The sequence below is a fragment of the Otolemur garnettii genome, unplaced genomic scaffold (genome assembly GCF_000181295.1).
Source record: "Otolemur garnettii isolate 467f Iridium unplaced genomic scaffold, OtoGar3 scaffold00055, whole genome shotgun sequence".
NCBI classification, from domain to species: domain Eukaryota; kingdom Metazoa; phylum Chordata; class Mammalia; order Primates; family Galagidae; genus Otolemur; species Otolemur garnettii.
This window is the reverse complement of record NW_003852450.1, coordinates 3,544,205-3,558,476: the sequence shown is the minus strand read 5'-3', so window position 1 is coordinate 3,558,476 and position 14,272 is coordinate 3,544,205. Positions and strand designations below refer to the sequence as shown.

Below are 14,272 nucleotides of genomic sequence, written 5' to 3'. Positions count from 1 at the left end.
TATTTCTTTTAATAGATTCTCAGCATAATTTTTTTCCTGGCCAAAAGTTCCTAATAGCTAAAAAGAGTAACTTTGTTCTTAATCATTCTTGCAAAGCATAGCTGCTAAACCCCACCAAAAATTTCTTTAGCACAAAGCTCAAAATATTAAAAAGGGGGAGAAGAAAAGAAAAGATAAAGAGAGGGAGGTGGAGCCTGCACTCCAATTAAGGCATTTTTATACACAGTCCAACTTGAGTCCTATTCAAAGGGAATCCTAAAAAGGCATTTCAATAGGGAATGGCAAAAATCACAATGGTCTATTATCAGCATTGTAGAACTTTCAATTGCTCACTTCAAATGCCATTATGTTGAATGTCTCTCTGTTCCTTTGTTCTTCAGTTTTCTCATTCCCAAGTGCATAGGTTAAGTCTTCTGTAGATCCGGGGAAAATGGGCCAGGGGTGGAAGGTCCATCCAGGCCAGACAGAGTGAACGGTCCATGACTGTTCAATACAGAAGGAAACTAAGAAAGAAAATGAAACACATTATAATCCCATTACTCAACCCTAACTTTCACTTTCTGTCCCTACTATATTTCCTGAGGCAAAATACAACAATCTTCCGAAGTGGTTCATAAGACAAAGGCAATAACTGTTTATCATAAAAGATATGTCATGGCTCGGCGCCTGTGGCTCAAGCGGGGCACCAGCCACATACACCTAAGGTGGCGAGTTTGAATCCAGCTCCGGCCCGCCAAACAACAATGATGGCTGCAACCAAAAAAATAGCCAGGCGTTGTGGTGGGCGCCTGTAGTCCCAGCTACTTGGGAGGCTAAGGCAGGAGACTCGCTTGAGCCCAAGAGTTGGAGGTTGCTATGAGCTGTGATGCCATGGCACTCTACCCAGGGGGATAGCTTGAGGCTCCGTCTCAAAAAAAAAAAAAAAAGATACGTCATAATAAAAATCTTTTTTAAAAAAAGTCTTGTGAGGCTCAGTACCTGTGACTTTAAGTTGCTAAGGCGCCAGCCACATACACCTAAGGTGGCGAGTTTGAATCCAGCTCCGGCCCGCCAAACAACAATGATGGCTGCAACCAAAAAAATAGCCAGGCGTTGTGGTGGGTGCCTGTGGTCCCAGCTACTTGGGAGGCGGAGGCAGGAGACTTGCTTGAGCCCAGGAGTTGGAGGTTGCTGAGAGCTGTGATGCCACGGCACTCTACCCAGGGACAGCTTAAGGCTCTGTCTCAAATAAATAAATAAATAAATACAGTCCTGTGGAGCACAGTGGCTCATTCCTGTAATCTCAGCACTTTGGGAGGCTGAGATAGGAGGATTAAAGCCAAGAGTTCAAGTTCCAAGTTTAGAAATTCAATAATAAATCTAGAGAGTATTTACTAAATAGAAGTTTTACAATTATTAAACTGAACAATGGGGATGTTGTTTTTTGCCTATTTCTTCATTTAAGGTACTCCAAATACAAAAGACAGACTTTTATAAAATTTACCTGGAAGAGGGTATTAGCACCTTGCAGTCTGGCTGGACTAAGGGGAGCAACAGGGCTAAGAGTACTCCAAAAATGGATGCTGGAGAGCAAGGGACTGGGAGTCAGTATGATGGGTGTCTGCAACACATAAAATAAAAATATTCATTAAATGACTTGTTAGGATTATGCTTTATCTTTGCAACTGAATATAAATAGCCCCAAAGCCCAAGAGAATACTACTCTGTTCTCTACTGCATGTATCTCCAAGTCTGAAATTTTATGACGAAAAACTTAGAAACTATTTTTACAAACTAAGAAAGAGAAAAGTCAAAATAATTATTTTTTAGTCCAACATTTATATAGAGTCTTTCTCAAATAAAGAAAACAACCTGAGGACAGTGCCTGTGGCTCTGTGGGTAAGGCGCCAGCCCCATATACTGAGGGTGGCAGGTTCAAACCCGGCCCTGGCCAAACTACAACAAAAAAGTGGCTAAGCGTTGTGGTGGGCACCTGTAGTCCCAGCTGCTCGGGAGGCTGAGGCAAGAGAATTGCCTAAGCCCAGGAGCTGGAGGTTGCTGTGAGCTGTGTGATGCCACGGCACTCTACCAAGGGTGATAAAGTGAGACTCTGTCTCTTAAAAAAAAACAACCTGAATTCAGGTACAAAGGAATAATGGGTAACCAAGTCAGCAACATGTTCTTTCCTTAATAATGAAAAAGTCTGGGAATATAATCTATTAAAATGTTCTATGAGATGAGCAAGTTAATAAGTGCCCAGTGTAACTGTACAAACTGGTTACTCAACATCACACTGCTCATTTTTCAACAGTTGCATACTCCACCAATGTTTTTTTTGTGTGTGTTCTATTGTCCCACATAAACAAATACAAGGTGGCCATAAAGTTCATGTGCAATTTAAAAGAACCAATTATTTTAAATTGTACATGAACTTTATGGACATCTGTATTAAAAAAAAAATCAGTGGGGGTCACACCCCCTTGAGATGTGACTGTTTCTCAGGATCTACTGTTACCTAACTTGATATTATCACTATTTTTTTTTTGTAAGTTACCAACCCGTTTTATAACAGAAAGAGAGAGAAAGAGAAAGAGAATATCTTTTTTTAGGAGGAAGTGAAAAAACCAAAATATTTACAGGGTTTCCCAAAGGTCACCAGACATTGGGAAAATAGAAAAGTGTAGCTAAATGTACCTTTACTTACAAAATATTCATTATAAAATTTTACAAAATATTCTCTACATGTTGTCTACCTCTTGGTAAAATTTAGTTGCAGAACAATGAATTTTTTAAGATGATACTTCCAACCTTTTGACATCCTAATTGAGATGAGAAATTAGGTTACTGGTTCTTTCATGGGCCACAAAAAACCTTTCTATGACAAACTTAAATAACAGAAAGCAAACCTGAGAATATAAATTCTGAATTTGTTTATAAAGGTGAATAAACACAAACAACCACGGAACTAAACAGAGTGAACTACCTGTGAAAAATATGCTGGCGTAAGAGAAGCTGTGGGGAGGGATGGGCTCAGTATTCCCAGGGGGCTTGGATCGCTGCCTGTGATTACAAGGGTGGGTGCCAGTTCTAACCCCTTGGGTTTCTTGGATCTTGATGAATTACTTGTTTTGTCCTTTTCTGGCAAAGCTGAATCCTGGTCTTTAGGCTCCAGTGGTAAGTTGTCTGGGAGTTCCATTGGCTGAGAAGCCACGGAATCTATGTCTGTGTCAATGTCTGGGTTAGAACTCAGTGGTGGTGAAGGGGTCCCAGGAGGCTCCTGCAAGGAAGTGGGTATGGATGAAACAGGGGGTGTGGTGGAAAAATTGGCAGTTGTGTTGGATGCAGAGGCTGGGGCTTCCAGGGAAGGTGGTTTGGGGGAAACCAGTGTCTCCAATGCTTGGATGGTTTCTTCTGAAGATGGGGAAATACTTGGACCAGTTGAAATAGTAGCAGTAAGAGGTTCAACTGGTGGTTTTTTGCAAGGTGTTGTTACAAATTTGATGACAGATGGTGTTGGTTCCTGAGGAGATTTTTTCTCTGCCAGTTTCTCAGCTGGATTCTCAATCTTTATTGGTTTGAAAAGCTTCACATTGGAAGAGTTCAACGAGTTGAGAGTAAATGAAGAATATAAACCAGAGTGTATGTAGTCATTGCGGCTAGAGCTCTTGGCACCAGGCTGAGGTGGTTTCTCTTTCCCTCCAGTCTCCACATCTTTGGAGCTGCTGCTGACTTCACTGGAGTTTAAAGTTTCGCAGTCTCCCTCAATCCTGCCCACTGTCATTGGATCCATGTTCAAAATCTCTGGATAAGAGACAAACTTGTACACAAACTTCTGACCATTCACTTTTTTGATGATATTCTGCAGGTAAATAAAATAAGCATTCTTATATTTTCTTATAAACTGGCAACCCATACTTCATTAAAAAGCAGATGTAACAAGGTTCTGCATTTAAGAACTAGGCACAGCTTATTTAAAAACTTCAAAATCCTCTAAATCCATCAAGCTATACTACACATAGTCCCTACTATTAAGGGGAAGTTAAGGTAAGAATACTTAAATTTCTTATTAACAAATGAACTAATATGTTATATAAAAGCTGAAAGATTTTGACTGCTTAACATTCTCACCCGGACTCAGTGAACTGAAATCTCAAATAATTTCAAAGGTACAAGCCATACACATCCTGAGTAAGCAAAAAGGAATTTAGAATATTACATCTGCTAAGCCTCCTACTTCCTTCAGAAATTCCAGTTGTTTCTTATCTCATATCTCCATACAGGAAAAGCTGATAAGATCAAGAAATTAAGATCTCAATTTCTCATTCTAATTCCATCTTTTGGAGCCACTTATTTTACCTCAGTGCCCAAGAAAGTATTCACAATAGATATCAAACAAAAATATATCATTTTAACTAAGAAATCAACTTTATGTACTAACAGCTATTCTTTAAGATGTTAATTTTTGTTCCTTTGGTTGAACTAAAAATTATGCTACAAAAACAAGTGTGTATGTATGTGTATGTGTGTGTAAGGAGACAAGCTAGATATGGTGGTACAGGCCTGTAGTCCAAATAGTCCCAGCTACTTGGGAGGCTAAAGGAGAGGAGTTTGAGTCTAGCCTGAGCAATGTAGTGAGACCCTATCTCTTAAAAAAGGGGGGGAGGGGGTTAGGCACAGTGGCTCATGCCTATAATCCTAGCATGCTGGGAGGCCAAGGTGGCCTTGAGCTCAGGAGTTCTCCACCAGCGTGAGCAAGAGTGAGACTCCATCACTACTAAAAATAGAAAAACTACCCAGGCATGGTGGTGGTTGCTTGTAGTCCCAGCGACTTAGAAGGCTGAGACAAGAGGATCGCTTGAGTCCAAGAGACAAGAGATTGCTGTGAGCTAGGTTGATGCCATACCACTGTAGCCTGGGCAACAAAGGGAGACTCTGCCTCAAAAATAAATAAATAAATAAATAAAAGAACCTCAAAATTTCCTTTCTCCTATTCCAATCCTATACTTACTCTTTTAACTACAACTGCAATTAATAATAAAATAAGCATAGTGGGAGTAGGTTAATAAACAAGAGTTTATAGAAATGCAGCTGAAACATTTATCCAGCATTTATCCATTTATCCTTGTATCCTAATTCCAAACTGCTAAAGCAATAAAATGAATTGGATTAAAACAAACCAGAAATAAACATTAACTAATAAACATTAGTACCGATAACCTCAAAAGAAGAATAATTCCTGTCTTGAGGTTCTCTATACAGTGTTAAGATGAGGATGTGTATTACCTTCACATAATAGTATCTGAGGGCTCGGCTGAGTTTGTCATAATTCATATTAGGCTTGTTCTTGCGAATTCCCCAGAGACGAGCTACCTCTTCTGCCTGCAAAAGCTTGAACTCCCCATTATTAGAGGTCCAGCAGATCATGTGCTTGTTCTGAGGCTCCTGCAGGAGCTGAAGGAGGAATTGCCACAGGGTGATAGCACTGTCCATAGCAATGAGCTGCAAGAATATAGATATGTGATAATATTAACAGCCAATACTTATTTAACTCTGTATGTCAGGCACTGTTTTAAGTGCTGTATATGTTCCACAAAATTCCTTAAGATAGATACTATTGCATCCTCATCTTACATTAAGAAAAATGTGATTCACAATAGGGGTAAGTAACTTGACTAAGGTCATACAAGTAAATAGTAAAGCTGGTATTTAAGCCCAAGTGATCTGAATCTAGAGTCCAAACTGTTAAACATACTATGCTGCTTAAGTTTTAAGCAACAAGCAACTTGCATAATGATAAAGCTAGTTCCATAAATTATAGGAAAGATTGATGATTGTCAATCACTAAAGTATCATGATTATTAAATTTTATCTTAAAATCTCATTGTCATTTTCTCTCAGAAGACTACCGTTTTTGCATCTAAATCAATCCAATTTGTTTATCTGCTAGGGTGTATGTGTGTGTATGTCCGTGTCCTTGTGTGTGTTCAGAGTGGCCCAGAAGCTGAGGTGTAGGGAATAATCTACTTTTGCTCCAACTGGTATTTCTCCTTCAAATAGCTTCCATTATCATAAATGTAATTTACATACAAACTGGCAGCACTGAGAATTCAGCAAAATGTTCCCTAATTTACAAGTTCTGTCGCTATTCTGTCTACAAGGATTTCATATGCATAGATTCTTTTATTTGATTAGCAAGACATGTACTGAAGGAATAGTCTTCAATATCTGAAGCTTTAGGATCTTCTTATTTAAGCCACAGTTTTGGCACTATTGGTATTTTGGGTCAGATAATTCCTTGTTGTGGGAAGCTGTCCTGTGTATTACACCTTGCTTAACAACATTCTAGCCTTTACCCACTAGATTCCTGTAGCATCCCCTGCCCCACTAAGACAATCAACAATGTCTCTAGACATTGTCAAATATTCTTCTGGGGGAGTCAAAGTCATCCTGGTTAATAATCACTGGTTTAGGCAATGGAACAGCAAGGAAATGCTCTTACAAAGGTATTTTTCTTCATATAATTTCAAAGCACCTTGTCTAACAGGAAGAATTCTTACGGGCAGAAACTCTGGACAAACTCAGGATAAATACATATATATATAACTTATCCTAAGAAGCCTGTGACTAAACACCTTCACATACAAATAAACCCCTTCCTTTTACTAGGAATGAGATCTCACTGGGTCAAATCAGAATTTGAAAACAAATCAAACAAATTCCATTAACTACAAAAATATTGTATGCTTTTGCTTGGTTTATCAAAGATCAAATGACAATAAGAGACTGGTTTCATCTCTTGGTTTTCTATTTTGTCCCTATGTCTATATGTCTGTTTTTGTGAGTTGTAATATAACCTGAAATCTGGTAGAGCGATGCCTCCAGCTTTGTTTTTATTACTAGGAATTGCCTTGGCTATACTGGTTTTTTTCTGGTTCAAAAAGAACTCGTATTCATCAAATAGTGCTGGGAGACTGAGATAACCACATGTAAAAGACTGAAACTGGACCCACACCTTTCACCACTTATAAAAAATTGACTCAGATGGATAAAAGATTTAAATCTAAATCACAAAACAATAAAAATTTTAGAAGAAAGTGTGGGGAAAACTCTTAATTATGTCAAACCAAGGACAGATTTTATGAGGAAGACTTCAGCAGCAACTACAACAATAGAAGTTTTTAAAAAAGACTTAATTAATTAAAAATAAAGGACTTAATTAAGCTGAAAAGCTTCTGCACAACTAAGGACACAACAAGTTAAGCAAATAGACAACCTTCAGAATGGGAAAGATATCTGCATGGTATGAATCTGATAAAGGGTTGATAACTACAATCTACAGAGAACTCAAATTAATCAACAAAAAAAGAACAATCCGGCTCGGCGCCTATAGCTCAACCGGCTAAGGTGCCAGCCACGTACACCTAAGGTGGCGGGTTCGAATCCCCAGCCCGGACCCGCCAAACAACAATGACGGCTGCAACCAAAAATAAATGGCCGGGCGTTGTGGCGGGCGCCTGTGGTCCCAGCTGCTTGGGAGGCAGAGGCAGGAGACTCGCTTGAGCCCAGGAATGGGAGGTTGCTGTGAGCTGTAATGCCACCGCACTCTACCCAGGGGGACAGCTTGAGGCTCTGTCTCAAAAAAAAAAAAAAAGAACAATCCCATCTATCACTGGGATTGTTGCAAAAGACATGAACGAAATCTCAGAGAAAGGTAGATGAATGGCTAACAAACATGAAAAAATGCTCATCTCTAATCATAAGAGAAATGCAAATCAAAACCACCTGAAATATCACCTAACTCCAATGAGAATACCTTACATCACAAAGTCTCAAAGCTGCAGATGCTGGCATGGATGTGGAAAGAAGGGAACACTTTTACACTGTTGGCGGGAATGCAAACTAACACAACCTCTTTGGAAAGAAGTATGGAGAATTCTCAAAGAACTCAAATTAGACCTCCTATTTGACCCTGCAATTCCACTACTAGGCATCTACCCAGAAGAAAAAGATCATAAGGACCTTTGCACTAGATTGTTCATCAAAGTTCAATTTACAATCACCAAGATGTGAAAACAATCTAAATGCCCACCAACCCAGGAATGGATTAACAAACTGTGATGTACATATGACTTTACATGATTGGGGTTTTATTTGCAGTTTTTGGCCGGGGCTGGGTTTGAACCTGCCACCTCCAATATATGGGGCCGGCGCCCTACTCCTTTGAGCCACCGCAGGCGCTGCCCTGACAAAATCTTTTATATTAACCTTGATGGAGTTGAAACACATTCTTATTAGTAAAGTATCACAAGAATGTAGAATCAAGTATCCAATGTATTCAATATAAAATGAAGCCAGTAGATGATATAATACATGCCCACATAAGAGAAAAACTCAAACCAATTCAAGGTAGGGAGAGGAGAAAAGAGGATGGGGAGTACAGAGGGGGAGACAGGAGGGGAGATGGGGGAGATGGGTGTGCTCCCACTTAATGGGCACAATGTTAAGGTGTATGGTGTACCTACTGGGGGCGGGACACAATTATAAGAAGGACTCTACCTAACAAATGCAAACATTGTAACCTATTTCTTTGTACCCTCAAATTAACCTGACATTTAAAAAAAACAAACTGCAAAAACAGGTAAACTGGACTATACCAAAATTTAACACTGTTGTGCTAAAACAATGCTATTGAGAGATGACAGTCCCCAAAATGGGAGAATATTTTCAAACTATGTATCACAAAAGGAACTTGTATCCAAAATATATAAAGAACTCTTACAACTTAATAAAAATTTTCAATAGGCAAAGGATTTGAAAAGACCTTTCTTCAAAGATACACAAATAGTCAATGAACACATGAAAAGATGTTCAACATGATTAATTATTAAGGACATAAAAATCGAAACCATTTCATTCTTACTAAGATGGCTATAACTGAAAAGACAACAATGAAGGTTGGCAAGGATGTGGAGAAACTGAAACCTTCACATATTGTTGTGGGAATGCAAAATGATACAGCCACTTTGGTAAAGTTTATCATATGACCCAGGAAGTCTACCCGTAAGTATATATACCCAAGAAAAATAAAAACTTATGGCCACATAAAAATTTATATTGGAATGTTCACAGCAGTATAATTCATAACATCTAAAAAGTAGAAACAACCTAAATAAATGTCCATCGATTAATGAATGAATAAATAAAATGTGGTACATACAAGGGAATATCATTCAGCCATAAAAAGGAATGAAGTACAAACACAACATGAATGAACCTTAAAAACACTATGCAAATGAAAGAAACCGCCACAAAAGACCACATATTAATTATATGATTTCATTTATATGAAATTTAGGTAAATCTATAGACACAGCAAATAGATTAATGTTACTTAGGGCTGGGGGTAAAGTGGGTGGGGGAGAAAGATGGTGAGTGACAGCTAATAGGTACAGTTTTTAGGGAGGTTATGAAAATATTCTAAACTTATAGTGATGGTTGCACAACTCTGTGGCATACTAAAAACCATTGAATTGAACACTGTAGGTGAATTTTATGTTACATGAATTATATCTCAATGAAGATGTTTAAAACAAACCAAACACACACAGCAAACATTACAAAAGTTAGGTCTGGGAATACTCTTTTTTTGAGACACAATCTCACTCTCTTGCCCCCAGGCTAGAGATCCTCTTGCCTCAGCCTCCAGAGTAGCTAGGACTACAGGTGCCTGCCACAATACCTGGCCAATTTTTTGATTTTTTTTAGTAGAAATGAGGTCTTGTTCTTGCTCAGGCTGTTCTTGAACTCCTAAGCTCAAGCAATCCATCTCCTTCAGCATCCCAGAGTGCTAGGACTACAGGCATGAGCCACTGAGCCTCACCTGAGAAGACTAATTTTAACAACATATAACTCACAGAGAATGGGATCCTTTTTTTTTGAGCCTCAAGCTGTCCCCTTGGGTAGAGTGTCATGGCATCACAGCTCACAGCAACCTCCAACTCCTGGGCTCAAGCAAGTCTCCTGCCTCAGCCTTCCAAGTAGCTGGGACCACAGACGCCCGCCACAACGCCTGGCCATTTTTTGGTTGCAGCCATCATTGTTGTTTGGCAGGTCTGGGCTGGATTCGAACCCACCACCTTAGGTGTATATGGCTGGCACCTTAGCCCCTTGAGCCACAGGTGCGGAGCCAGAGAATGGGATCCTTAAGGATCAACTATGTGTACATCCAAAAAGGGCAGAGGTAAGGAATGGCAGTTGAAAATATTTAGGTTTCTTAGCCAGACATTGTGGCAGGCACCTGTAGTCCCAGCTATTCTGGAGGCTGAGGCAAGATAATCACCTAAGCCCAGGAGTTGGAGGTTGCTGTGAGCTGTGTGATGCCATGGCACACTACCAAAGGTGACAAAGTGAGACTCTGTCTCTACAAAAAAAAAAAAAAAAAAACTAGGTTTCTATAACTTTTCTAAGATACTCAAATGTCCTACAATAATCCTCACAGTTATCACTTTGAAGCTGAGTGCAGAGATACAGTCATCTAAAAGTGGAAATGATAAAATAATAAAGAACAGAAAGGGGGAGATGCCTCCCATAGCCACACAGTCCATGGAAATGCTGAAGCCATGAATCCAAGTCTCTTTCATCATAGTCAATTATCACCAATTGATTATAAAGAATTACCTATTAGATACTGCCACACCCAGTAATCCACAAATATGAAATGCTACCTTAATTCTAAATAACATGCTCACTAGAAATCAGTTTCTCATAGATTCACTTAAGCAGAGTTAAAATGGTGATTTTATATCAAATCCATTAAGTATGGTGGAGGGGGCAGGGTTCTCTGCCATTTTTCTGAGCTTGCCAGACACATCTTTCTTTCTTTTTTAATTAATTATTTATTTATTTGAGACAGAGTCTCACTCTGTTGCTCTGGGTAGAGTGCTGTGCCATCATCACGGCTCACAGCGATCTGAAACTTTTGGGGTCCAGCAATCCTCTTGCTTCAGCCTTCTGAGTAGCTGGGACTACAGGCACCTGCCACAGATGCCCAGCTCGTTTTTTCTATTTTTAGTAGACAGGTTTTCACTCTTGCTCAGGCTGGTCTTAAACTCATGAGCTTAACCAATCCATCAGCCTCTGCTCCCAGAGTACCAGGATTACAGGTATGAGGGCCAAGATCTTTTTTCTAATGAAGCCTGTGCATGGCAAGTTTTTTTGCTACATAGTTTTCCCATTTAAACAATAATTTGTTTGTCTAAGCATGTAAAAATTACACTCTAGTAAATATTACCTTAACCAAAAAATGAAATTTCCCCATTTCCAGACATCACCTTCATATCAAGAATGCTTATAGGGGTAGGGGTGTGAATATGCATGCAAGAGAGGTAAGGATGGAAGAAAGACAGGCCGAGAATGAAATCTCTAGCCTACCACAAATGTGAAAATAATTCAAAACCCAAATCCTGGAGTTTTAGTCCCTACCACATAGATAATGTTTGAGCCCTACAAGTTTATGATGCCTGAGCTATACATCTAAAAAAACAAAAACAACAAATTAATGTCCCCACAGTGGCAACCAAGGAGATTCCTAAAACATGGGTGTTCCCAAGGTGGTACAGGTTTAACTTCCACCTTCCCCTTTGGTTATTAGTGGGATAGAGTATACCAAGTCAAATGAGCTGTTGGATACCTATAGTAGAACCTGTCAGGAGAATGCTGCTGCTTTTTCAGCAAACTATGGTGTGTCCAGAAGAGAAGGCTACTGAGAGTGAAATAAAAAAAACACTGAGGTTTTGGGACTGAAGTGGGGGAAATGAATTCTTTTGAGAAAAATAAAGATATAAAATGGCCATCTTCAGTGGGTAAAGGAATATTTTATTAATTTGATTTTGATATCAGATTATTCTTCTGATTGAAAAGTTGGTGAACTTTCTGGTATACAGTTAAGTTGAAACTCTTCATTTTAGTTCCTAAAGGTGTGCTTTTAACTATGAATGTCAACAGTTTCCTCAGACATAAAAGCAAACTAAAGAAAAAAATTCTCGTGAGATGCAATGGCTCAAGCCTATAATCCCAGGTACTTGGGAGGAAAAAGATGAGGCAGAAGGATCGCTTGAGCTCAAATGAAGGATGCAATGACCTATGACTGTGCCACTGCACTCCTGCACTCCAGCCTGGATGACAGAGAAAAAAAATTACAGAAGACAGTTATTAAAAATTACATAGGTGAAGCCAGGCACATTAGCACACATCCATAATTCCCAGCTATTTGGGAGGCTGAGGCAGAAAGATCACCCCATTCCTCAAGGCTGTAGTGTGCTATAATGACACCTATGAATAGCTACTGCACTCCAGCCTAGGCAACACAGCAAACCTGGTCTATTAAAAATAAGCTCAAATAAGATAAAAAGAAGAGTTAAATTTTTTATTTAAATCTAAAGAATTTTTTTATTTTTGGTATCTATTAGGCAAGAAAAAAGGAAAATACTTTCAGGTGTTCTAAAACTACAGTATTGAAGGGTTTTTTAGAAGCATAATAAAGGAGGAAAAAACTAATCCAAGTGAAGGAATCTGTTGAGAGGTTAAAAGCTGAAAACATAATTGATTCCCTCTCCACTCTTCAAAGATAGTAGATCAATCCCTGTGCTAAACTGAAAGAGGGAGCATGTTGAAATAACTTATTAAAGAAAGGAAGTCTCTATTAAATGAAACCTTTTCCACCCTAAACATGTTTATAATACACATACTCCAGTTGCTGTGGTGACCCACAGCCCAACTATTTTTCAGAGACAGTAGCTAAGACCCAAAAAACTAAGTCTCCAAATTCTTCAGCATGCTGCTTAACTTAAAACTTATGAAATGTATCAAGCCTAGTTTTGAATCACAATAATCGTCATAAATTACCAGATGCATCAGGGGTGCCACATGCACCAAGGCTGGCAGGTCCGGACCAGCCTGGGCCAACTAAAACAACAACTGCAACAACAATAACAACAACAATAACAACAACAACAAGAAGCCCGGCTTTTGGCGGGTGCCTGTATTCCCAGCTACTTGGGAGGCTGAGGCAAGAGAATTGCTAAAGTCCAAGAATTTGAGTTTGCTGTGAGCTGTGATGCCACGGCACTCTACCCAGAATGACAGCTTGAGACTCTGTCTAAAAAAAAACAAAACTAGATGTATCTGTACAAAACAGTACACAAAGAAAAAAATAAAAGTATACTGTTACAATAAAATTTGAAGACATTATTTCCCGAAGACTGTAACAGATCCCACTTATGCAATAGTAATGTTTAAGTAAAATCAAAGAGAAGACTGAGGGGGAAATATTGAATTATACTATTACTTTAAGAAAACACCACTGCCAGCACCAAGTTTTCCATGCAAGGGGTGGAGGTGATGGGTATGAAGAGAGGGAAATTTGTTCCAATAACCAAAGAGATGGGCAAACTATTGTGACCAGAATCTTTACTTAAATGCCCTAAACTTCAAGCAGCAACAGCTTAGAAAAAAGCCAACTGGACATTTTTTGACTACTTCAGTCAACAATATCCCTTATTTCTTTACAAGATGTTTTAAATTCATCTTCCTAGGAATGAAGTTACCAGTCTTACTGCAGTTGTACATTAAGCGAAAAGTAAAGGAGGGGAGGAAGACCACTGTAGATAAGTAGTTACAAAAATGAAAGCTGACACCGGATGAATAGCGAGCTTGGGGAGAGAAAGAAACACCGCCGGCCGCGTACCCCAAAGATCAAAGTCCGGGGGAAGAGGTGCAATCTCTCCGGGCCTTTGTAAGCACTGAATTACTGTACTTTCATTTTCCAATTTCCTGTCACTACAGAAAGTCACAATTGTTCCCTTCCTCCCCACTCATGGGGGTGGGGGCCACCGTTGCCACCTTTTGCCCGAGGGACCTCGCGGTACCAAATAAGGGATGACGGCAGCGGAGCGGTGCGCACCCGCGTCCACCTGCGCGCCGCAGAGCCAGGGCGGGCCGGGGGCGGGTCCAGAGGGGAGCGCGCGCCCGCAGCCTCCGCGCCCGCGCGCCCACTTCCGGTTGTGCCGCGAGACCCTTGGCCCCGGCCTCCGTTCCCGGCCGTGGCGCGGTGGTCGCGAGACCCTGACGGGGCGCGCGGCGCTGACCGCTCACCGGGGCTGCGCGCGGGGATCCCTCTCGGTCTCTCCCTCGAACACGATGCGCCTCTGCGCCCTCAGCCTCCTCCTCACGCTGGAAACTCGAGGACGGCGCGGCAGCCGCTGCGACCCCCGCGGCGAAGCCGGAGAAGGCGGCA

At 40.2% G+C, this 14,272-nt stretch overlaps 1 protein-coding gene across 1 annotated transcript; it reads right to left on the bottom strand.

The window, feature by feature from the left end:
- ELK4 (ELK4, ETS transcription factor) lies at positions 1-14,266 on the bottom strand. Its single transcript, XM_003792225.3, has 5 exons — positions 14,131-14,266; positions 5,263-5,478; positions 2,963-3,838; positions 1,484-1,600; positions 1-503 (listed from the first exon to the last, which is right to left on the bottom strand). Exons 2-5 carry the CDS (start codon positions 5,467-5,469, stop codon positions 405-407), a joined length of 1,299 nt encoding a protein of 432 aa, XP_003792273.1. The 5' UTR covers positions 5,470-5,478; positions 14,131-14,266; the 3' UTR covers positions 1-404.
- Positions 14,267-14,272: the final 6 nt, after the last annotated feature.

Excerpts from the sequence above, each read along its gene's own strand:
- ELK4 (XM_003792225.3), bottom strand. The coding sequence starts at position 5,469 with ATGGACAGTGCTATCACCCTGTGGCAATTCCTCCTTCAGCTCCTGCAG. Across the intron at positions 3,839-5,262 it reads TCAGATACTATTATGTGAAG|AATATCATCAAAAAAGTGAA; the intron begins GTAATACACATC and ends ATTTACCTGCAG. Across the intron at positions 504-1,483 it reads GTGCTAATACCCTCTTCCAG|TTTCCTTCTGTATTGAACAG; the intron begins GTAAATTTTATA and ends TTTCTTTCTTAG.